General features: G+C 35.4%; 1 protein-coding gene across 1 annotated transcript in view; it reads left to right on the forward strand.

Annotated features, from left to right (window-relative positions):
• Positions 1–1,941: 1,941 nt before the first annotated feature.
• Positions 1,942–26,095, forward strand: part of Papola (poly(A) polymerase alpha) — a gene marked incomplete at its 5' end in the record, with an annotated part of 48,165 nt that continues 24,011 nt past the window's right edge. The window contains 13 exons of the mRNA XM_033766773.1: positions 1,942–2,132; positions 2,623–2,689; positions 9,573–9,654; positions 11,037–11,146; positions 11,786–11,839; positions 14,072–14,183; positions 15,012–15,101; positions 15,192–15,330; positions 16,997–17,069; positions 18,460–18,580; positions 19,488–19,572; positions 25,215–25,268; positions 25,779–25,898. Coding sequence (XP_033622664.1) covers positions 1,942–2,132; positions 2,623–2,689; positions 9,573–9,654; positions 11,037–11,146; positions 11,786–11,839; positions 14,072–14,183; positions 15,012–15,101; positions 15,192–15,330; positions 16,997–17,069; positions 18,460–18,580; positions 19,488–19,572; positions 25,215–25,268; positions 25,779–25,898 — 1,298 coding nt within the window. The remainder of the gene's footprint in view (positions 2,133–2,622; positions 2,690–9,572; positions 9,655–11,036; positions 11,147–11,785; positions 11,840–14,071; positions 14,184–15,011; positions 15,102–15,191; positions 15,331–16,996; positions 17,070–18,459; positions 18,581–19,487; positions 19,573–25,214; positions 25,269–25,778; positions 25,899–26,095) is intronic.

A 26,095-nucleotide genomic window follows, 5' to 3' on the forward strand; every position in this document is an offset into this window, starting at 1 on the left:
TTAAACAAATCTTGGAGTGGTGTTTGGACAAACCTTGGACCCACTGTGATGCTTGGGTCAACATACATAAAACCAGTTTAACAGTGTATATAACATGGGTAGAAATCCCATTTTGCCACTTTAGCACACACCTTACCGTTCATTGTACCAAGTGGGTAAAAACAAAGATAGCTTCCTGAACCCCTCAGGGAAAGGTAACTGAAATGCACGGCTGGCTGCTATTACACTAACGTACAAATTTACAGTAGAAAAATAAGGGTTAGGTCTGTTGGACCCAGTGTCTTGCTTGGGATTAATGAAAATAGGGACCAAAACATGATGAATTCAATTGTAGTATTGTATTTTAATCATAGTGGACTCTGTGAAAATTTGAAAAAACATTTTTACATAGTCTTAAAAATTCTCAGTGTTTGTGACTATCCCAGTTTTGTGAGTGAACATCATAGTCTTTCATAGCCATACAATTTGTTTTGTTTTGCATTGTTTGAGACAGGGTCTTACTATGTGGCCCCAAATTTGAGGTCCTCCTGCCTCCGCAAGTATGAGGGAGTCCTGCCCCAGCCTCTCTAGCACCACAATAACAGGTGGTTGGGTTATGCCCCAACATAACTTGCTAGGTGTAGAGTTTAAGAGGAGGAGGTGGTGACCTGATATAAGTTAATTACTATAGGAAATAATAAATCAGATTTATATTTACTCATTAAAAGTTACTCATCTAAGATTTGTAGTGCACAGCAGTAGCTAGTTAGTAACACACTGTATGGGATTTCTGATGTTCTTTTTGGTCTGTGTTACTAAAGACAAATGACAAGGCACATTTCATCAGTCACAGTGTAGATCAGAGCCCAGAGGGTATGTATAGTAAATGTGTCATGGGAATTACTATGCAGCATTCTTAGATTTTTTTGAGAGGTAAATTTCTTTCCAGTAATTGGTACAGACTTAATGTGCATATAGTTCTTTCTTCCCATTTATATCTGTGCATGCTGTTTGTTTGCACACACTCCCCCCCCCCTTTTTTTTTTTTTTTAGTTTTTTTGGAGACAGTTCCACCTGGCCTTGAATTCACTGTGAGGCAGGCAGCAAACCACTGAGCCAAATCCTGGGCCTTGAACTCACTGTATAGTTTAGGCTTTCAGCCTGTGGAGTGCTAGGATAACAGGTGTGTGCCACCCACGCCTGGTTTACATTTCATGTAAGGTCTCTTGCTTTGTTTGTTTTTTTTGATTGTTCTGACTTCTTAGAAGAGGAACTGGGTTTAGAAATACATCTATTACCTAAGGCTGACCCTCTCATTAGTGCAGACACACCCAGGCATATGTTCTCTGAATCTACCAGACATTTCTTACTCCAATGAAGCTGACACATCAGGCTTAACGATCCTAACATGAAAGGGTGGAAGGGTAGCTAAGTGATATCAGTGTTTATTCAGGTTTTCAGTAGCATAGTTCTAGCTTGGAAGCAGATGTCCAAAATGAAATTGATTGTGTATATTGCCCTGTCTGGTATGGCTAGGTGACAAGGTGTGGTAGATGCAAAGTTAGCAAAAATGATGGGTGCCTCGTCAGCAAAAACAGCATTTTTTTGAAGTATGTTTATCAGTGCTTTACAGCTAACAATGTGAGAGATTTTCACTGCTTCAATGGGAGACAGTTCTCAAAAGTTTTTTGTGTTTTCTCTAGGAGTATATTTGCTGTGTATTTTTATAGCTTAGTGAGGCATTTAGGTGGTGGCAAAGTTAAAATCTTGGGGAGGAAAGGAGAGATAATTTCTGGTTAACTGCTTTTGATCATCTTTTTTGATATGACAAAATGTTTCTTGAAAGTAATAATTTTGGTGATACAGTATGTAATGAACAATATTTAGAAATTTCTTTACTGATTATTATTTTTTTTTAAGTCATGCTGATTTGTAAATTGTAGAAATTTTGCACTAATTTAACCCAGTTCCACTTTTAGTCCAGTTACAACACAGGGATCACAACAGACACAGCCCCCGCAGAAGCACTATGGCATCACCTCTCCTATCAGTTTAGCATCCCCCAAGGAGACGGATTGGGTGCTGACACAGAAACTCATTGAGACTCTGAAGCCCTTTGGGGTTTTTGAAGAGGAAGAAGAACTGCAGCGCAGGTAAATAAATGGACTGTGTGTATCTGTAGGTTAATGTATATTATTTTATTAATGTTGAAAGAGGCATTTCTGTACTCACTTCGAAGGTCATTGTTGTTCTCACGGATCTGTGTCTATTTTGTACAGGAGAGAGTTCTCTTTCCTTGATTTTTTTTTTTTTTTTTTTTTTTGTTTTTTTTTTTTTTTTTTTTTTTTTTCTGGTACCGGAAATGGAACTCGGGTCCTTGCGCTTTCAAGGCAGGCAGCAGAACCGCTGAGCTAAATACCTGGCCCTCTTTCCTTAATTTTGATATGTGGTGCTTTGAGTAATTTCAGTATAGAATAGTCTGGAGAAAGGACAAAGTCTTACCCAGTGAAACATTGTTTGTATATAACTAACTACTGCACATTGCTGATTACTTAAATGTAAAATTTAGGAAAGTACCTATTTAAGACTTTTGTAAGTCAGTAGTAATATGGAAAAACAACTTGATATTTACTTTATCAACAGGATTTTAATTTTGGGAAAATTAAATAACCTGGTGAAAGAGTGGATACGAGAAATCAGTGAAAGCAAGGTAAGGTGACACTTTGTACAAAAAATGATTTGTAAATAGTTAACACAGCAATTGTCTTGTGATATTTGAGTGAATTTAAAGTCTTTAAAGTTGTGTTCATATTAAACTACTAAGAGCAATTTCTGTTTTGTTTCTGGTTATTTTGAAAGCAAACAGTCAACAACTGAACTTGGTGATTTTTTTCTTTGATCGCAACATTTCAAAGCTGAACTCAGTAACTAAACTACTCACACACTTTTACTCATACTCTTTATAGAGAAGCAGTAGATGTTTTCCTGAAAGGGGAAGATTTGTAGGTAGCATGCATGAGGGTCTAGATTTCAACCCTTCAGCAGATGTTTACTGTGTTTCAGAGTGTTATCTTTTAAGGAATTCTAAAAAATGGGCTAATTAAAAATTTTTTGATACAGGATTATCAAATTGTTGATAAAGGGAGCATGACCCATGGATGAATACAGGACCTCTAAATAATTCAAGTAATGTAAGAGGAAGATACTGTAACTCATCCTCCTAGATGTCTGGACACATGAAGTTCATGTTCTCTAAAATGAAAGAATGAATTCTAGAAATGGAGATTAAGAGCAGGAAGAATTTATTGAAAGATAGCTTCTAAGAGAGAAAGATGGGGGACTGCAAAGTTGGCTGCCTGCCCACCTCATTTCTCAAAAGGCATTTTATTGAGCAAAGCCGTGAGGTGAGGCGGGTATAAGATGGGACAAAACTATAGTAACTAATAAGATTACAAGTATAGTTGCTTAAGTAATATTGATCCAAAAGGAAATCATGAGGTGGGACAAAACTGTGATCAACCAATAAGATTGCAATGAATATAGTCACTTTTTAAGTTCTGATTAAATGGGGAAGCTGATAGAACCTGGACCACACAAGAATTTCCCAGAAGGTATGGGCTAGGGAGGTTTTGGTCACCACTCAAGGTGATTGATACCTATTTAGAATACCAAGTATGTGGGTATTTTTGAATCCTGGCCTTTGATAAATGAGCCTTGGGCCACAGTTGTCTTTTGTGCTGAGGGCCCAGCCCTGTCTGACTGCCTTGTAATATTTTCTAACTAGTTTAGCTGTCTATAATGGTATCATTGCTTAGTTTTTTGTAACAGCGTTCTCTTGAAGTTTCTGAGTTACTGTGGGGAATCCTAGTAAAGGAAGTGTTTTTTTGGTTTTGGTTTTGGTTTTTTGAGACAGGGTCTTACTATAGAGTTCTGGCTGGCCTCGAACTTGCAGTGATCCTCCTGCCCCAGCCTCCTGAGTGCTGGTACTACAGGTGTGCACCACTATACCTGGCTAAGAAATGCATTTTTAGAACCCTGCAGAACTAATTTGAATTGCTTTTTAAAATACTTTAACTAATGGCAATTTTTTCAGATTGTAGAAAATGCATTCTGTAAATGTAGCTGCAAAGTTGATATAGAAGAACCAAGAATAGAAGAAAATCTCTTAGGGAGAAAAACGGTGTTAATTTAGGAGAAAAGTTAAAGACTTGTGTTTGGTGAAATTGATAATGAGATTTCCTTTGGTTTTGGGGAGGGCTATATTAATTTCTTTAATAACTATTTGTTTTTGGTACAGGGGGTGGGGATCGAATGCAGGACCTTGCACTTGTGAGGCAGTACCACTAAGCTAAATCTCTGGCTAATGGTGTTTTCTTAAAGCAACTTATATATTTATATATATTTTTCCCCCACCCCTTTTTTGGTACTGGGGATCAAACTCAGGACCTTGCACTTGGAAGGCAAGCAATGGAACCACTGAGCTAAATCCCCGCCTAGCAACTTATATTTAATTCAGACAACTGATTAACTTTAGCAACTGGTGTAATAGATGGCACATATGGATCCACTTGTTTAAACAGGCCTTTTTGTTGTGAGGAAAAGAAAAGTTTATTCCAGTGAACAGGCACTAAAATCAGGGAGGGACTCCAGCCACTAGCTGGGAAAAGCCAAGTTTGTTATATCCGTGTGTCGATTGTCTGACACTGGGAGAGAAAAATAGCAGCAGCTAGCAGGGAGAGATTTCATCTGTCAGTGGCTGGGCTAACCAGGAGAGAGATCAGCAGCTAATGGGAAAGGGATTAGGCTTATGTAGATATTGAAGTGGCTAAGAAATCTGGAGTGAAGTAGTTATAATTGAGTCCAGGGATGGTCAGCACAGGTGTGTAGACAATCCCTGGAGTTTTTGGTGCTGGGGAGATTGTCTTCTGTTTACTGAGAAATAGCCTGTCATCTGCTGAAAGTGGCCTGTTTGCTTTTGTCTTGTTTGTTTGTGACGGATTCACTTAGGTCAGGCATGACAACTGGAGTATTATAAATGGTGATTTTTTTTTTATGTAGCACATTTCTCTTTTCTTTTCTTCTTCTTTTTTTTGGTACTGGGGATTGAACTTGGGACCTTGCGTTTCTGAGGCAGGCAGCAGAACCACTGCGCTAAATCCCTGACCCCTGTAGTGCATTTCTTATTAATGGAGTTTCTGAGAAAATGAAATACATGGAAAGAATTTTTTAAAGCTGAGTAAGTGATGTTTAAGCCTAACTTTTTTGTTTTGTTTTGTAAATATTATCTTGTGACATGGTCTCACTTAGTTACCCAGGCTGGACATGATCTTCCCAGGTCTTTGTAAATTTTGAGGGAGAACCTCATTTAGTTGCTCAGCCTGGCCTTGAGTTTATGATCTTTCTGCCTCAGCCTCTCAGGTAGCTAGAGGAAAATAGGTATTTTATTAGCCCTGTTAGGAAACAAAGATTTTTCTTTAAGGGCTTTTTCTTAGAGGTTTTAAGTTTAAAAATCTTAGTCAAGTAGATAGCCAGAACTTATTTTTTCCTTTTTTTCTGAAAATAAAACATTGTCTTTTTGTTTTTTTTTCCTTCGGGTACTTGAGCCTGTAATTTTTTAAGGTTTTTTTGAGACAGGGTTTCTTTATATAGTTTACATTGGCCTTGAACTCACTATGCATCCCAGGCTGGACTTGAACTCAACAAAGATCCTCCTGCCTCAGTCTCCTGAGTGCTAGGATTATGGGCATGTACCACCATGCCTTCCTCTGAGCCAGTAATTCCTGATACACAGTAGTTCTTTCCACTGGTTTTCCTGAAGGTAACAAAATTAATGCTCTTTCCAAGTTTGTCTTTGACCTTTTGACAGCCCAGGTTTTTATTTAGGCAGTAAGGTGATTTGAAAATGTGGTAAAGAATTTATCCACCTAAGGCTTGATCTTTTCTGCCTTTTGTAGAGAGAATGTTTTCCCCAGCTGGTTAGTCTTTAAAATTTATTATGGGATTTCTTGATGTTGGTACTATTAATACATTTGGACCAGATCATTCTTTTTCAGGTGCCTGTTCTGTATGTTGTAGGATAATAAGTGGCATGTCCTCTGCTTTCTTAGTTACATGTCCCCTAGTTGTGATATCCCAAAATTTCTCTAGTCAGGTGGCACTAGGGGAGAGAAGTACTGATTCAATATATAGTTGGAAAATTTTATAAAGTTTGAGTTTAACATTAAAATGGGTGGCTTGAGTTGGGCACGTTTGTGCACACCCATAATCTCAGCTTCCTGAGAGGCTGAGCCACTGGGTTTAAGCCTACCCTGGGGAGGCTAGGGAGGCACCCATCTCAAAAGACAAAACCATCTAACACTTAATGCTTTTAGGTCTTTAAGCAAAAATTTTACTATGAAATGTTTTTTACTGGCCAAGGGTGGTGTCACATGGCTTTAAATCCAGCGCTTGTTAGGCTGAGCCAGGAGAATCTCAAGTATGAGGTAAGCCCAGGGCTATATAGTGAATTAAAGGTTCCTTTAACGTACACAGTGAGACTCTGGCTCCAAAAAGAAAAAAAAAATGTTTTTTTGTAACGTGAATTAAGAAATCTTGTTTTCTGATTACAGTGACCATAGCAGGATAAACATAGGAATATCTAGATGTGTAATACAATGATGTCTAGTCTACATGTGACTATTTAAGTTAGGATTAAGATGTAGGTTTTTAATACGTTCTTGAAGGGACTTTAATTTGTATGTTTCATTGCCACATAGCTTGAACCATCATTAATTGGTACATACGTTGCTGTCCCATCAGGTGCCTGTTTATTAACTTTATCAGTAAAAAGACTGATAAAAGTGATTAGATTCGTTTGTACCACCAGTGGTATAAGCCATCTCCTGGGACAGTCATGCATGTGGAGCCAGTGGTTCAAGCCAGTGGGAACATGTTAATTGCACTAGCCATGTTTCACGTGGGCAGTAGTGAAGAATGTACTGGCTACTGTATTGGACATTGCAGATGTAGGATGTTTACAGCTTTCCATAAAGTTTTATCGCAGTGTGTTTGTCTATGAAATATATGTTTTAATTGCCAGTGTCGCCAGTTCATTATTGTAAGGTAGCTTTTAACGTCTTTTTGGATCTAATTGTGCACATAGCTTACTGTCTTATTTTAAATAACCGCCAGCATTGCAAGTATTCTTTTTTTTTTTTTTTTTTGGTACCGGGGATCGAACTTGGGTTCTTGTACTTGCGAGGCAGGTGGTGGAATCACTGAGCCAAATCCCTGGCCCTCATTGCAAGTATTCTTAAACATCTAAATATAAGAAAGCAGCCAGGCATGGTAGTGCATGCCTGTAATCCCAGCACTCGGGAAGCTGAGGCAGGAGGATCGCTGTGAGTTCAAGACCAGCCTGGGCTACATAGTGAGTTCCAGGTCAGTCTCAACTACATAGTGAGACCCTGTCTTAAAAAAAACAAAAAAAAAAACGCAGAGGCCTTGCTTCTTAAAAATGTTAACAGTTTTCATATGCTTTGATTTCCCTGGTGAAGGTTAAACATGCCCTTGAAATATAAGAGCCCCTGAATTTTTTTTAAGTTTAAAGACTTTAATCAGTTTTGTTTTGGAGTTAAACAACAATTTATTTTATAAACTAGAATGAATGTTGCCCTTCTTGACTCTTGAGACTTTTTTTTTTTTTTTTTTGGTACCGGGGTCCAACTTGGGACCTTATGCTTACAAAGCAGGTGGTGGAACCACTGAGCCTAAATCCCTAGCCCTTTAGACATTTTTAGAAAGTTTTTTTGAATACGAAAGAAATAACACTTGATTAGCACGATTTAAGGTTTTTTTTTTTTTTTTTGAAGTTGGGGATGGAAAGATAATTCTGTGCATGGTCTGGTACCAAATGCTTTATTTTACTAAGGGATTGAAAGTTGAAAAGTCACCTGCCGCTCATTATATATTGTTTAGTTTTGGTTTTGATTTTTTTTTTTTTACTTTTGGTACCAGGGATTGAACTCAGGACCTTGTGCTTGCTAGGCAGGTAGCGGCACCACTGAACCAAATCCCAGGCCCTGTTTTGTTATGGGACAGATAGGAACCAGGGCCATTGAACATAACAGTAGTACAATACTTTTAACTATCATGCCAGAGATGAGAAGACTTGTTTTGTTTTGTTTTGTTGAGAAAGAGCCTTGCTATATAGTTCAGGCTACCCTTAAACTATGTAGACAAGGCTGGCCTCAAACTCACAGTAGTACTCCTACGTCAGCCTCCGAGGCGATGGGATTACAGATAATGCACCACCGTGCCTGGAAGGAAGACAGTTTTTGAATGCTTTGCCGTTTCTCTCTTCCTGATGCTTTCCCCCATACCGGGAATCAAACTCAGGACCTTGCACTTGCTAGGCAGGCATGGCACCACTGAGCTACATCCCTGGCCCCTTCTTCCTGATGCTTCTTAGGGGAAAAATAACACCACAATAAATCTAGTTCTTTTTAAAATCATTCCACCAAAGTGTTTTGGAAATGTGTAGCAATATTGATTGACTTTAAGGTCACTTTTTGTGGGTTTGGGGGAGACGGTCTCGCTATGTAGTTAAGTCTGTCCTTGAATTCATTTTGCAGCCTAGGCTGGCCTCGAACTCAAGACAGTCCTGCCTCAGCCTCCAGAATGCTGGGATTACAGGTGTGCACCACTATGCCCAACTGAAGTCACTTTTGATATAGGAAAGTTATATTCTAATATGCTATGGGGTATTTAGTATTAACACTGAATACTTTTAAGTGTTCAGAGTATCTTTTATTTATTTATTTATTTATTTGGAGACAGGGTCTCACTATGTAGTTGAGACTGACCTGGAACTCACTATGTACTCCAGGCTGGTCTCTAACTCACAGCAATCCTCCTGCCTCAGCCTCCCAAGTGCTGGGATTACAGGCGTGCGCCACCATGCCCGGCCCAGAATATCTTTTTTTTTTTAGGAAGCTCAGTCATGATTTATTTTATGTAAGATGTTGTCACGAACAAAAGCCCTAATTTTATCATTGCTTTTGTGGGAATACTTGATCTCCTCCATTTGACTGGATAGCAGTTTCCAGAAATAGTATATGTCTTCACCAAAGAACACTGTTAGAAGTTGGAAATGCTTGAATTTCTAATTAGATTGAAAGGACTTTTGTGTTTTTGGTAAGATTTTATGTTTGAATATGCTCTATAAAACTTTGTTTCATCATCTTAATTTGGGTTTTTGGTTTGAGATTGAGTCTTGCTGTTTTCCCCAAGCTGACCTTGCGCTGTTGGGCTTAAGGATCCTCTTTTCCACTTCCAAGTAGCTGGCATTGCAGGTGTGGACTGCCTGACTTGTTTTGGTTTTTTAGAAGTATGATATGAGCCAGATGTGATGCACGCCTGTGATCCCAACTCTTGGGAGGCTGAGCAGGAAGATCACTAGTTCAAGGCCAGCTTCATAGTGAGTTAAAGGACATCCTTTAACTAGTGTCTCAGAAAAGCCAAAAAGAGAAGGATTAAAGATTTTTTTAAAGTAAAGTATCATTTAAAAGTTTTCCTTGTGTTCCACTGACATTTTATTTGGTTTGTTTTAACAGAATCTTCCACAGTCTGTAATTGAAAATGTTGGAGGAAAAATTTTTACATTTGGATCTTACAGATTAGGAGTACATACAAAAGGTACATAATTTGTTTCTCTTAAAGGAATGTATTTTTAAGGATTATAAATGTTTGTCTTCATTACTTAGGAGTTATATACAAGCTTATGTTTGCATGGAAGAGCAAATACTTGAAGATACAAAGAAATGGCTTCTTCCTTTGCAGTACTAAAATTAAGAAAAATGCAGTTCCCAGAAGTTAGCCACGCTGTCTGTTCTCCAGCTGCACTGGCTGTTAGCTACTACATGGGAAGTTGCAGATGTGTAGAACATTTTCTTTTGCAGAGTTCCTTTGGACCATACTATTCTTCATGTCATTTCCTCTTGCTTGAAGGATGTCACTCTAGAAGGTAGAATAAAATGAATGAAAGTTTTTAAGAAAATCTAGTGGATTTTCTTTTACTCATTTACTACAGACAAATTGTAAAATATAGCTTAGCAAAAGACAAATCAGTGTATATCTGTGCCCATTGTTAATCACTATTTCATAAATTTTATATTTTCTTCATACAAAAATAATAATTTTCATGACAAACATTTATTAAACTGTTATGGTTGACACTGAACTAAATTCTTAATTTTCATTATTTTGTTTATCCCCACCAGTACTTTATTTTCACGTAACAAATAGCAGTCTGATACTTACAGAGGCAAAGGTTGTCTTTGCTGTCTATTGTCAGAACCAGTAGATGGAACTCAGATGGTATGAGGCTGTACTTCCTATCATTAATGTCTGAGTTCTGTTTTTTAAAAATGTGTCAGTGTACTGTTCTCTTGTGTTCTGCTACTCTTTCCTATCCAGTCTTGTGTTATTCTGTCCCAGTAGTACCACATTTGTTTTTTGATGTGTTGTTATTCAGATAGGTAGATAGTGTTTTCCCCTTTAAAATTTAAAAAAAATTTTTGATAATGTATCAAACAAGCTCTTTACCACTGAGGTATATCCCCTGCATTTCAACATCTCATATTTTAGAAAAATGATGAGGTTGATCTGATTCCGCATTAGTCTCTTCCTTTTAAGATCCCAGTTACTGTTTTTCACTCTCCTTTTTGATAGTAAAACAAATAAATACCAATTGCTTAGTGTATATAGAAAAATCAGTTTTGTTTGCTTAACTACCACGTCTCCATGCCTCTTCATCATGCAAGTCCTAAATGAACTTTCTTTGGACTCAGTTTACTTGGGGTCACTATAAATATAGGATGTGTTAGGAAAAAGCCTTTCCCATCCATTAGAAGAACCATGTTTGTCAGCTCTACTGACTGGTGATTTTTATTAAGTAGATGCATTTTTAAGAGCTTGCCAGTATAATGTTACACAGATTCTTAACATCAGATCTTGCCCTAAGATGCAGAATAACTTTCTTGTAGTACTAATTAGTGGTTGATGGGATTATTTTTTAGGTGCCGATATTGATGCATTGTGTGTTGCACCAAGACACGTTGACCGAAGTGACTTTTTCACCTCATTCTATGATAAATTGAAATTACAGGAAGAAGTAAAAGATTTAAGAGTATGTAAATGTTTGGGGTGAAGGGGGGGAGTTATAAAAATGTACTTAGTTGAATGAATTTTATGATAGAGCCATCATTTATTGAAGTGTTACAGTTTGCCAGGCCATTCAAGGCACTTAATGTGTATTTGCTTTGTATTATTTACAACAAGCCTAAAGTCATAAATCTGCAAAGTTTTTATAGATTAGGAAATAGAGGCAAACAAAATAAATGCTAAGCACAGTGGACCCTCAGGTTACAATTAGCCTGGCATACAAATAACTTGGGTTAATTAGGTTAATAGAAGATTCATCTGCCTCTTGTTATGTATAATGTGTACTCAAATAAACATCCAGATCTGAGCTGTATTGACTTAATAGTCAACTTGAGTTACAACCAGCCCCTGGGAGCTGATCAAGTTCATAAGTCAAGGATCCACTGTAATTTGCCTACGACTCCACATTTGATGAATGGCAGAGGTCACGGAGTGTAACCGCGGGGCATGAGGCAAAAGCTTGTTGCTGAGAACTTACTTTTTGTATCACCTTGTGCTAGATTATGTTTAAGCAACTTGAGAAATCACATTTATTTTAAAGTACTTAAAGGTAATATAGGCCTTGTGCAGTTTCACAAACTAAACTTGTTCACTTTTCTTAAAGGCTGTTGAAGAGGCATTTGTACCAGTCATCAAACTTTGTTTTGATGGGATAGAGGTAAGGTGTGATTCAAATGGACAGTTCTTGCTGTGAGATGTCACTAAGTTTGATTAGTGTAGGTAAAAATTGGGTTTATTTTTAAATAAGAAATAGAGTTGATTGGTGTTAAATAACAAGGTTTTTAAAAACGCAGGTCATTGCTTGTTCTTTACAGTGTATAGCATGTTTAGTTTTCTTAAATGTCAAGTGAAATTAGAAGCTGAAACAGGTAGAAGTAATGAAACCTACCGCTAATCTTTTATTTATTTATTTTGCTGCTGGGGATCGAACTCAAGTCCTTGTCCTTGTGCTTGCAAGGCAGGAGCTGGAACCACTGAGCTAAATCCCCGGTTCCCAAATAATTTTTACATGTGCAAAATCCATTGTATCTTAACTTGACTAAAGTTAAATATTAAAAAATTAAAAGAGAAATAATCATATTTATTAAAGTATTATCTGACAGAGCAGTGATACAGACAGCCTTCTGTGGCCTGTGTGCCATAGGCTTATCACCACAATGATAGAGGAGTTAGAGTAGAGCTCAAATTGTTGTTTTCAACACATGTATTGGAAGAAATGAGAACGAGCAGATGTGAAACTATTTTTGTGCTGTATCTGTTGATCATAGTGGTGCTGGAAAGTCCTTAGTGATGGTAAAGATTATCAAATTTTAGACAGTGGAATGCTCTTTTGTGTCCCCCCAAGATAGTATCTAGAATTGCTACACAAGAAGGCCAGCTACCAGTCTTAACAAACACATATAAAATGTGAAATTTGTAATGGATTATTCAATTTTTTGATTTACTGTTGATGTTTAAATAAGTAGAAAACAGTTTGTAGAGCCAGGCGTTTTGGCACATGCCTGTAATCCCAGCACTTGACAGGAAGGAGGATTGTGAGTTGGAGGCTACCCTGAGCTGTGTAGCAGGTTGAAGGTGCACTTGGGCAATACACAGAGAGAAATCTTGTCTCAAAATCTGTAGGGCCGGGGATTTAGCTTAGTGGTACCTTCTCCTGCCTTGCAAGCACAAGGTTCTGAGTTCAATTCCCGGTACCAAAAAAAAAAAAAATCTATAATGTAAATTATAAAATGATGTCCCAATTTTTTTCTTTCCCATAAAGAAAAATACATAACCTATCAGTATGTCTCATTTGCTTTTGAGTTAACTTGATTTTAAGAGCATAAAGTATTTCTTTGTTAATTGGGGAGATACTGAATTAGAAATCTGTTTCATTACAAAATTCCTACCTCAAATTCTTTTTGTTTTGGTACCGGGGATCGAACTTGGGTCCTTGCGCTTGTGAGGCAGGCAGCAGAACCACTGAGCTAAATCCCCAGCCCTGTACCTCAAATTCTATACTTAATTTGTGTAACAGTATATTTTCTTTCTGTATCATAGGTAAATGTTTAAATATTTTTTTCGCAGTAAGCTCTTTAAAATAACTGGCTTTAAAACTGATCTGATAAAAGCCTTGTTTATAAAAACATTTAGTGTTTAGGAAAATCCTAACCTTAGGAATACTTAACAGATATGTTGTTTCTTTGTTTTTTAACCTTTCATGAAAAGAAAAACTTTTGTTGGTTGAATTTTTTTAAGCTTTCAACATAAGACTGAATGATAGTAGTTGCTTGGCATTTTGAGGTATGCCTATAGTTATAGCATTCAGGGGCAGAAGGAAGAGAATTATGAGTTCAAGGCCAGCCTGGGCTTCATAGCAAGACCCAGTCCTATAATTCTCCCTCTCACTCCCCCCCACAGTTGTTCATTCTGGAGTTTTCTCTGGTTTTAATGTTTTGCTTCTGTTTTATTTTTATTCAAAATTAAATTGGAAGCTATGCTGTAATATTGACGTGTTTTCATATATAAGGAGCTCCTTTTATATTGAAGGTATTTTTGAACTGAATATAAAGGTATCTTCCTTATTTTTAGGCATTCTTTATTATGCAGTTATACTATAACTTATAAATAATGAAACAAAACTAATTTTAAGTATGCATCTAGCTACGTTTAATTATAATTAAAATAACAAGTAGGTACATGGACAAATTTCAGTTCATATTAGCCTGCGTTAACATCTTATTAAAATACCTATGATATGATGTAATTAATATACTGTGGACTTTGGAAGGATGATGTCATGTTCATAATCATTGAGAAGATCCTGGCTTTAAATAGTTTTTTTTTTTTAAAGAAATGCCTTAAAAATGATTTGACAGGTAAAGAAATTCAAGTTTTGTTTTTGTTTTAGATTGATATTTTATTTGCAAGATTAGCACTGCAAACTATTCCAGAAGATTTGGACCTACGAGATGACAGTCTGCTTAAAAATTTAGATATAAGATGCATAAGAAGTCTTAATGGTATGTAAAAAAGCCTACTTCCTTTTGCATAATTGGAGGTCTTATCAAATATTAAGTAGTTGTTTTTAGCTCCATTTTTGCATGATGCTTTTTGTAGCCATTTTCTAAATCCATAGTGAGTCATGAAATGTACTCCAGTAGACTACAGGGAAGTGGCTCATGGTTTATTTCATTCGTTACTGCTATTTTCCGTTATTAATGGTCCTTGGATGTTTAAAAAGACTGACATTTGTACTCTGTTGCTAGTGATCGAGATTTTTACTCTGCAACCCTAATTAATCTTAACCCTAATACTCCTTTGTAATGCTGTCCATTATGAAGTTTTAAAAGGGCTGTTTTTGAAGCATTTTGTATTAGCATAGCTTTTTACCGTTCTCTTGGACAACCATTCTTGGAATCTTAAATGGATTGAATCCTTCTCAGAATATTTGGACAAGAAAACATTTTGTTGTTGTACTGGGGATTGAACCCCACCATTCCTAGCCTACATCCCCATTCCTTTTTATTTTGAGACAAGATATCTCTAAGTTGTCCAGGCGGTTCTTGAACTTGTTGCTGGGGCTGCAGATGTGTGCCACTGTGCCTGGCAGAAGTTTTTATTTTGAGTTGCAAGTTTGAGATGAGGCAGATTACAATTCCATTTTCTTTGGTTTAGGCCTATGCTTGTGGTAGGAGAGTAATGCTTTTAGATTTCATTTTTTTTTCCTTTTTAATACCATTTCTATCAAATAAGCGTTTTTAATTTGACGTCAGTCTCAGAAAATTTGAAAGGTATATTATCATTAACCTTTGATGATTTAATTTTGTTTTTTCACTCCTATTAATCAGGTTGCAGGGTAACCGATGAAATTTTACATCTAGTACCAAACATTGACAACTTCAGGTTAACTCTGAGAGCTATCAAACTGTGGGCCAAACGTGAGTTCAGAATTTGTTGGCTAGCTTATTAAAAATGTTTAAATTTTTACTCAACACTAACTTATCTTTTTGCTTTTCCCTTATCAACAGGCCACAACATCTATTCCAATATATTAGGTTTCCTCGGTGGTGTTTCCTGGGCTATGCTAGTAGCAAGAACTTGCCAGCTTTATCCAAATGCAATAGCATCAACTCTTGTACATAAATTTTTCTTGGTATTTTCTAAATGGTATGTGTTTAGATTATATTAAAATAAAATTGATTGTAGACACTGAAGTTTAGTCTTATTTCTGACATTTCTGCAGCTGGTTTCAGATTCAAATTGTAGTTCATGAATTAGCCATTTAGATAGGCCTGGAAAATCACATTTTATATAGAATGGCAAACTTGAACTCTGTCCCCAAGCTTTCAGGATAGTAAAGCAGAGTGTTTGTACTTACTTGCATAAACCTGCCCTCCATATAAACTCCTGAGTTTTAGTTGAAATGCTGGCTGAAGTCCAATTGGTTAATAGGTTGGGGTATTGCTTATTTTGGGTAAACAACACACATCGCCTCTTTCACTTTTCAAATACTTTTATTTTTTGGTTTGTTTGTTTTGGTATCAGGAATCGAACTTGGGACATTGCTCTTGTGCGGCAGGCAGTGGCACTCAGAGCCTTTTTAAGCCAAAGGCCATAAATATTTTTGTGATTGTGTTTTTTGACTTTCAGCAATTCATTTATCTTTGATAAAATATTAAAGATGCCAGTTTTATAAAAAATCTTTTAAAAGTAAGTAAGTGTAAAGTGCAGTGGACTCTTGATTTATGAACTTCATTGGTTCCCGAGTGCTGGTTATAACTCAAGTTGGTTGTTCATCAATACAGCTGAGATCTGGATGTTAACCTGGGTACATGCTGTAGATAACAAGAGGCATCTTCCATCATCCTAATTACCTAAGTTGTTTGGGTGTTAGGCTGGTTGTAACTTGAGGGTCCACCATACTTAAAAAAAGTATAATTGCTTGACTGAGATTATTCACTACCCAGGACACTTTATGTGTACCTTATCTCAAGCTGTTTACAAGATGTCTAAATTTGTTTGCCAACCATGATTTCCTTCAAGAAAAGATGATTGTCATTTCATAGAAGTTGCTTTGCCCTTCAAAGTGTGGATTCTTGATTTTTTAATCACATTTATCTTAGAGCTTTAAGTATATCTTCCTGCCTACTTTACCCTTCTTCTGTCTGCAAAAAGAATTCTAGTAATTTCATAAAAATTAGAGACCATTTATAATTTAGAACTCTGCCACACTTTGATACACATCCAGCTGTTTTGCAACTTGATAGCACATTTTAATAACTTAAGGTGCTAACAGATTATAGAGCATTTTCTCTGAAGACTACACCTATATAAAGTGTTTTTAGAAAGCTAACATTGATATTAAGGTTAATAGATGGTTCCATTTTTTCTCTTCCTTAAAAGACTGAAGTAGCTAATTTATAGATTGCCACTTTACTGCACTTAACCATACTACCACCTGTAAGTTATGAAATAGAAAATTTTCCCTGTTTAACTTTTATAATTATATCAGTAATTTTTATGCTCATTTTTCTTTAGATGAAACTAATATAGGATTTTTGTCTTTGAAAGATCCGGTGCAAGATTCAGGTGAACACATACTGTTTTATTAGGTTCTTTGAGAGGCAGAGATGTTTGAGTTCATTTTGAGAAAACTACCATATGGTCTAATTTCATAGAGAAAAAATAGTCTAACAACAAAGAACAATTAAAGGGTATTATATACCAAAATGAATGAAGAAGGATCACGTTCACAAATGCTGTATGTTTAACAAAATACTTGTGGATGATAATGTCCAATAGTCTTATCAAGTGCTACAATCTTTTTAAACAGGGAATGGCCAAATCCAGTGCTATTGAAACAGCCTGAAGAATGCAATCTTAATTTGCCTGTATGGGACCCAAGGGTTAGTGTATTATTTTTTCCCCTAAAATTCACAATGTGCAATAACAAAGTCATCTGCATAAACTCGAGAGACTTCCCAGCTATTTACAAAGTATGAGTGGACATATCTGCATTACACTTTCTTTTAGATAACCTCATCTATAATTGTCCTCTGGTGTGAGAAGCATAATGATGTACCCTGTGAACCACATTTAATTGTACATAGTTTTTAATAGAAATTTTACTAACATTTTAAATCTCTATAGAACTGCCTTGTAAATCAAAGTTGTGTGGGCATTTGTGCTTTAAAAAAAATAAAAGGATACTAAAAATCCCTGTATTTTTTCATTTGATCTAAATATTTTGTTAAAATTTGGTGGTTGTAGGAAAGCTGTTGCTAGTAGGTAATTTCTAAGCAATATCATTCTAATTACCATGCATAGTTGTAAAAATTGTTGTAGGTATTTTAGTACAGAAACATGGTTGGGCTAAAAAAGAGCTTCTGTTTTGTTTCTTGGGAAGTTACATTTGCTTACTGCACGTTTTAAATGTTAACATGAATTTTATTAGGTTTGGGTTTTATTTTTATTTATTTATTTTTTGTCTGGAGACAGTGTCTCTGGTTCAGGCTGTCCTTGAATTCACTCTGTAAGCCCAGCCTGGCCTCAAACACAGCGATTCTCCTGCTTCAAGCCTCCTGAGTGCTGGAGTTACTGACATGTGCTACCATGCCCAGCTTTACTAGTTGAGAAAAGAAATTTGGGTTAGGATAAGGTTTACTGAATTCCATTTTTCTAAATTTGCTGTCTTTCTACAATATCAAAAACTAAGTTCTATTGCTCCAAGCTATGTATATATAAGTTTTCCAAACTTTATGGCATTTAATTTTGGAGGATGTGAGTTCATAATTCCCTTTGTGGGGTATACTACTTACCGCCAGTGCAGATTGCCAGCTACCTTTTAAAATGTTATCAATGTGGACCAAATAGTTTTAGTGTGTATTAATAAGTTTAAACTTCTTGTAAGAGTATGTTAAAAACTAGCTTCTGTCTTATACAGAACAAGGTGTAGCATTACATTTCTTTATAATTATGTCAGCAGTTATAAAGTTAAATTGTTGACTAAAGAAAGACTAAATATTGGTAGATTCCCAAGTATTTTTTTAGAGTTTTCTTTTTGCTTAGAAGACACATTTTAAGTAAATCATAAAATAATCATGCCAAAATGATTGCAACAAACCATTAATGAATACGAAATCTCTGATTCTGTAATCTCTCCTTTCATGATATTTCTTTCTCAACTCCAGCTATGAGTGATAAAATTTAATCAGGGTTCAGTTTAACAAGGGGTAAAAAGTCCAAGTATCTGTTGCATTGTACTTGAAGAAACTGATTGGCTGTTGTTGTATATAGGTAAACCCCAGTGATAGGTACCATCTTATGCCTATAATTACACCAGCATACCCACAGCAGAACTCCACGTACAATGTGTCCGTTTCAACACGGATGGTCATGGTTGAGGAGTTTAAACAAGGTAAGTGTTTATCCTTATGATCTCCTTTATACCCGAAGATTACACCATTGTAAACTCAGTAGTGCACTTACTTCATTGAAGAAAGCATACACTGAAGTGGATTTTGCTGTTCATTTATGATTACAGTAAATATTTGAGAATAATTTAGGTAATTTAGTTTTGATTATGTCTTAGAAGATTAACCATCAGTTAAAATCATGTCTTCAGCTGGACCCTTAAGGGCTGGCTTAGTGCTATTCTGCTGCTGTATAAAATTACAAGCAGTATAACATTTTGTCTCCACTTGATGAGGCAAGGAATTCTTAGGCTTTTTACTCCTGGGAAAGAACTTTGAGCAGGTTTTGGGAAAAACACCATTTATTGTAAAAGAAACTTCTGAACTTGGTTTTCAAATTTACCACTAGCTTTTAGCATCTGGTCTTCAGGGAAGTAATCAGAATTGGATTGTTTTCATTGAGAGTAGGCAAGGGAGTAGAAAAAAAAACGTTGGGAGTATCAGCTTGAAATGAAGAAGTTTAATATTTGTTTCTTTTGTCCAAAGAGGCTTTTCTTAGGAAGATGTTTTTAACCCTTTAGCAATAGCAGCTAGCTTGTTTTTAAAAGAAAGTACATATATGGGAATCTTCTGTGTCTTTAACAGCAGTGCTTCAATTTTGATAAATTCTTTTTGAGAAACTGATATTTAAGAGTAATGGTGATTTACAAGAAATCTGTCTCGAAAAAATCTTGCAGCTTTTTTGAAAAAAATACTTATGTAAGAATATGCTTTAAAGCCGTAAACTAATGTTTGTCATTTAAAGTTACAGTTTTAGGATTATACAGAATGCATGTAATATATTTAAGATTATTTAAAATTCTAGATTGTTAGACTGAAGGGTACAAACATTTTAATATGTTTTTAATTTAGGTCTTGCTATCACAGATGAAATTTTGCTGAGTAAGGCAGAGTGGTCCAAGCTTTTTGAAGCTCCAAACTTCTTTCAAAAGTACAAGTATGTATTTTAAGGCATGTCGGCTATGTTGCTCTCTTAACTAATGGTTTAATAATAGTATACATGATGTCTGTTCTTTCTAGACTAATGTAGCTTTGGAATTTCCTTCTGACAAAAGATATACAACTTTTAGTAAATGCCATATTTTTTTCTTTGTCAAAATAATGTGTGGCCCCTACATTTTGCGGCCTAATCTAGTTGAACTACTGCATTTGTAGAAATGTCAATTCTGTAGGGTTCTGTCAGTGTATACAGTATTCGACCTTGGCAAATGAATGAATGCAAAGATCTGTAGTTAAGATTTTCTCTTAAGAAGCTAAGTATTTTCATCTGCTTCTGGATACTTGTTTATCCTTAAGTGTCTTGATTCCACAGACATAGCTAATAAAATGTCACTGTACTATAATAGCCACTTAAGTGTTTTCAAAAGTGATAACACATTGGCTTCCATTTTCCCCCAGTGTCAAGCTCCTTCAAATAAGCTTCTACAATTTTTCTGAGATTTAAATGAGTATAATTATTTTTATTAGTGGTTTTAATATAATAAGTTAATGCCTTGCCTTAAGTTAATGCCTCATTAATTGTGTTGCTTTGATGAGAAATGTAAATTATAATAAATCATTTCAAAACAAAACAAAACAAAAACGTGGACTTGCACTTTTATTTGACCTGGGCTGAGAATTTGCCAAAGTCCCATTTAAAATTTTTTAATGCTTGAAACTTTTCTTGACCATTTCATTTTACATTGAATTGTGTTTTGTAATAATCAAAGCAGGATTACTTTATGCTATTTCCCCAATTAAAAATAAGAATGATGACCTTCTTGGTGTCTCTGTGTTTTGTTTTTGTTATCTTTTGCATGAAAAACCAATGATTGAGCCAGCTTAATTGTGTTCTGGGAGCACTGTTGTTGTCAGTGAAATTTAAATAGCATAATATAGAATGGTCTTGTTTTGTTACTTAGTCCTCAAGCTGTGCTTTCCATTTGACATTTTTTGGTTTTTAAGTAAAATTTGAGGGAAGTATCTTTGAATGTTTAATAAACATATATTCTAATACTTGAGACATATAGGTACGTGTATGGAGAAGGCTAAAGAAAGGTCTTCTAGATAAAGAATGTGAAGCTTTAATTAAGAATTAAAAATGGATTCTTTTTTCTAATTTCCTTGTATGAGTAAGCGGATCTTGAAAGTATATGCTTGAATAAGTGGCTTCCTCCATATTGAGAAAGATTAATACTGAAATTGGACAAACCTTCCCAGTGTTGTTTGAATAAATTGACATTTAAAGTTTGGTGGACACACACACACACACACACACACACACACACACACTCTCTCTCTCTCTCTCTCTCTCTCTCTCTCTCTCTCTCTCTCTCTCTCTCTCTCTCGGGATTGAACCCAGGACCTTCACACTGAACTGCATTCCCAGGCCTTTTTTATTTATTTTAAGACAGGATCTCAGTAAGTTATCCAGGGTGGGACTCAAACTTGGAATCCTCTTGCTTCCCTCAGTGCTGCTTATAGACATTTGACATATCCCTGGCTTGGGTCCTTAATTTAAAAGTTGCTTAATATTTCTTTAAACGATTTTTAAAAATTATACTTTATCCTTTGCTGAATGGTACCTGGACATTCTTTGACAAAAAGGTTATATATGAACAGCCTTATTGCTTATAGTGAAATGGTCAAATCTTTTTAGGTTGTTAAAAAAGATTTAACAGTTATGAGGAAGTAGGAAAATTTACTTGAGGAAAATTTAAGTTTAAAATGTGGGAAAACGAATATTTGGAGACATGGCATTATGTTAATTTTATCTGTGCTTAGTTCTGTTTATTGTTAACCCTTCTCCAGAAATGTCCCCCTTTAAGTACAGTGATGACTTTAGGCTTTTGAGAATAATTTACAAATTTGAATTTTTAAAAAATATGTCTTTGTATTTACTGTCCTAGTGATTGGCTATTCCCTGGATTGAAAATTGACTGAACATTCTTTGAAGCATATCTTGAAAATATTTGGTATATGTAGAATTTTTAATTTGAAATATACATATTCTTAGAAGAGGGACTAATAGAGAAAATTTAACTTGTCCACCTAATTGTTTTCCAGAAAAAGATGCAGCCTGCCTTGAGAGGAAGGGGGGAGACTTGTAAAATGTTAGAGTTCAAAGAAAATATTTTCCACAGTTCTTTGATATAATTTAATCTGATGCTTAAATAACTAGCAGTAAGGTAAATTATTAATGTTGGGAATTATGAACAGTCATTTCAGGCCTTACATTTCACTAGGAAGGAAGGAAAGTTATTAGCAAAGCTAAATAAAACATCTTAAGTGTAAGATTAATTTGTAATTTTAATAATTTATAAAATTCTTAAAATTTAAAAAAGACATTAAAAATATTTAATTGTACATTAGTTCTCAATTATGTGAAGATAAAATTGCAAAGGTTTTTAAGAATTTCAGTGTTAGCATCTGAGTTATGGTCTACACAGGTAAAATACTGAGATGAAACAGCCAAGAAATGTACTTAGTGCTTTTAAAAAAAAAACAGTTACTAGGTGGGCTGGGGATTTAGCTCAGTGGCACTGCGCCTGTCTCGAAAGCACAAGGTCCCAAGTTCTATCCCTGGTTAAAAAAACAAAAAAAAAAAAAGAAAAATTATTAGGTAATATAACAAGTAAACATTAGTATTTTTGTAAGTGGGTTTTTTTCCATGTAGGGTACATTTTGATAGTTATTGCAAACTATAGGATAGTGTATAAATTTGGGAAAATGTTTATTGTGATTATATTGACTTCAAAGTCAGTTATGTAGGTATTTGAGACTGTTAAGATATGGCAGTTGTGAAATAGTCACATATTTGGGTACAAATACAAAAGAGTTTAAAGGGGATTCTACTTATTTTTTGTTGTGGTAGATAACCTTGAGGATTGAATACTATTCTGTTCTTAAAACTTAAACAGCCTGCCTCACAAGCACAAGGTCCCGAGTTTGATCCCTGGTACCAAAAAAAAAAAAAAAAAAAAAATTAAAAAACAGGTTTACAGAGAAAGAATTTGGGATTTTACTTTTAATATTTTGGATGGATTTTTATTCTAATTCATGAAAAATATTTGCAGCTAAATTATTTGCAGCTAAATTTCTACTAAATTATTGCACTTACTGTCAGTTGAAGTTTACATAAATGTGGTTGAATAAAGAACATTTAACCTCACCATAAATAGTTGTTATTTAACTTTTTACGTATATGTAAACATGAATTTTTATACAAGCATTATACACAGAAGAAAAACTACACCCATTTCAATACAAATCAGGGTTAAACTCTTCAGACTTCAAAGCTTTTAGTTCAGATGAGTGTACTTTTTTAGTGTATTGGTTTGTCTTTGTAAATGGAGACCACTGTCCTGTATCATTTAAGTTTTTATTGAAGACTGGTGCTGTTTAACAATATTCACTTTAACTGTGTGGTAAGGAATGGCTTAGAAATTGGTTTGTTCTTATGCTAGATAATCCCAGACAACTTTGTAAGATTCTGTGGGCATGGGTAGCTTTTTATTCTTCCTTGTCTCTTGCTCAAAGTTCCTACACTTGAGAGAGCTTCTCCTTCATCTTCTTTTCCTTTTAAGAATACTCAGTTCTAAAACATATTCTTTTTAATAGCTCAGAAAGTTAGAAATTCTAACAAGGAATTTTGAATCAGTTTATGGCTCTGAGTATGGGTTTCTTTATATATATATAGATAGATAGATAGATTGCATGAGCTTTTACGTGACTTTGTGCCTGTAAATTTTCACATATACTTAACATGTACACTTGTATGTTTCATTTTTGTTTAATGTACATATACACCTCTTTGTATATTTATTACCTCTGGTACTTTGTAAATGTTTAATGCTAGTTGAACTTTTAAGTACTTTTAGTAAGACAGGTACTATCATCCCACTTTTTTGGTGGTGTACACGTCTTAGAATTAATTTAGAGTTACAAAGGTATGATGATTAGGAGCTAGATTTTTAAGATGTTGTGAGTATAATTTGAACAGCTGGGCTGCTTTTAGGAGGAAGCATGCTTTAAAAATGCTATTGTTTCTTAGACTTTTGTTAACTTTTCCTAAAATGTCCTTAGACTGTACTGTACTATTTTTTTGAACCATGGTAGTTTTTTTTTTTTTTTTTTTTTTTCCTAGCTCTAGTATTTGGGTAGAAACCGTACTTGTAAAATGTGAGAAAACATTAGAAAGCTTTTGAACATCAAGGAGAATAAGAAATTTTGGACATTTTGTCACTTTCTTAACTGGTATCTGTACTGTTAGGTAATGATGTCATTTTCCTGGTTGAGGTAAACCTTCTGCTTTGAAATTTAGCTTCCAGAACTTACTAAAAAGATAATGTAGGGGCCAGGGATTTAGCTCAGTGGTTCCACTGCCTTCCTCACAAGCTCAAGGTCCTGAGTTTGATCCCCGGTTACCCCCCCCCAAAGAAAGGTAATGTAGGGCTGGTGATTTAGCTCAGTGGCATTGTGCCTGCCTCGCAAGAGCAAGGTCCTGAGTTCGATCCCTGGTACTAGGGGGAAGAAAAGATAATGTAGAAGGGTTTATTTGACTGAACTTTATTACTTTAAGGAAAATGGGGTGATTATACTTCAGGTTTAATTGTTAAATGATCTTTCATCACAGTGGTATTTTCTTTAGTAAAAATTACCATTTTTCTATTTTGAATGGGATTGAATTCTAAGTAGAAATCAGATGTATTTTGGTTGATCTTATGAGCAGTGGTGTTTTTTGCCACAGAAACATCCTCTTTGGAAAAGTCATGAGGCCTGGTTTCACATTCGGTTTTATTTTCACAACCATTTCATATTAATTTAAAAGGCTGACATTTGATGTTAGGTTTTTCTTTGCTATTGTTGGGTTTTTTTGTTTGTTTTGGTGACCAAGTCCTGGTTATTTTGTTTCCATTAAAACATTTTTGTTTTGTTTTTTTGTTGTTTTGTTTGAGACAGGGTCTCACTATGTGGTTGAGACGGACCTGGAACTCACTATGTAGCCCAGGCTGGTCTCGAACTTGCAGCGATCCTCCTACCTCAGCCTCCTGAGTGCTGGGATTACAGGTGTGAGCCACCCTGCCCAGCTCTCCATTAAAACATTTTTGTTGAATAGGTATTTCAGTGAGCAGCTCTTTGGAAGATAGAGCTCTCCTCTGGAGTTATTATGCAAAACTGTTAGTGTGTGTTTAGCCTCTTTGAATTCAGCTGCTGTTTTATTAATTATTCATAAAATCACTTTTGTTTTCAGAAAAAAAAGCAACAGAATTTATTAGAGTTTTAGAATCAATTTTTGTTTGTTTGTTTTGGGGGGGTGGTACTGAGGATCAAACTTGGGACCTTGTGATTGCAAGGCAGACACAGTGCCACTGAGCTAAATCTCTGGCCCTAGAGTCAAATTTTTCCAGATATATTAAAGTCACTAGTATTTAGAAACATGTAGAATTTAGTTACATGATTCTATGTGCATATTGAGATTGCAGCCTTGCTAAGCTGATGTTGATCTATAATTGTAAAGAAACTTACTACATTACGGTTTTGATATCCAACATAAAGCACATAAATGAAATAAATAGCATGTTGTCTTTATCTTCAAAGGCATTATATTGTACTTCTAGCAAGTGCACCAACGGAAAAACAGCGCCTAGAATGGTGAGTAGTAGCTTAGACTTTACAAGAAAAATTCAAAATGAATCAGACACAGTAGGAAATAGAAGCCCTTAACACAGAGAGTTTGGTTTGATTTGTTCATAAATAGGATGTTACTGTTAATGATGGAAATCTAGTAGTGGGGATCCATATACATCTTTATTTTTTGCTTTGTAAGGGGCTACATACCATTGCTTAAAGTGCTTCGTTTTTAGCTTGCTATGTTTATTCAAATATTTGTGGTAATATCTTTTGTAACTTTCCTGATTTGGATGAAGTGTGCCTTAGTTCTGTTTTCCCCTCAGTTAAGCCTTTTTGGGTCGAGCGCAAGGCTTTTGCATTTGTGCGGGGGGCAGGGGTGGGATAGTTCATCCTGTTGAACTGCCTTGCTATATGTTTTAAGCCGAGTATGGACTTCATATTTTTTAAATAAATATTTGATTTGTGCTTTTGATTTTTTTTTTTAATAAACTCAACCAAAACTTTTAATAATAGTAAGTGACATTTGTTCAGGGTGGGCTTGGTGGAATCAAAAATCCGAATCCTGGTTGGAAGCTTGGAGAAGAATGAATTTATTACATTGGCTCATGTGAATCCCCAGTCATTTCCAGCACCCAAAGAAAATCCTGACAAGTAAGCGGCCTTCTGATGAATCTCATTTTTTCATCCTTTCAGTTTCATTCATAGAAGCTTACAGGCAGTTTATATAACTCATATCACTATTCTGTTGATTATATATATAGCTCATAGTAAATTTGAATTTTACAACTTAGTTTTCTACCTGGTCCGAAAAATTGACGAGTCTGAAAAACTCAGTGCTGAAATACATT

Source organism: Fukomys damarensis, unplaced genomic scaffold, assembly GCF_012274545.1.
Source record: "Fukomys damarensis isolate Sample0158 unplaced genomic scaffold, DMR_v1.0_HiC HiC_scaffold_21, whole genome shotgun sequence".
Taxonomy (NCBI): domain Eukaryota; kingdom Metazoa; phylum Chordata; class Mammalia; order Rodentia; family Bathyergidae; genus Fukomys; species Fukomys damarensis.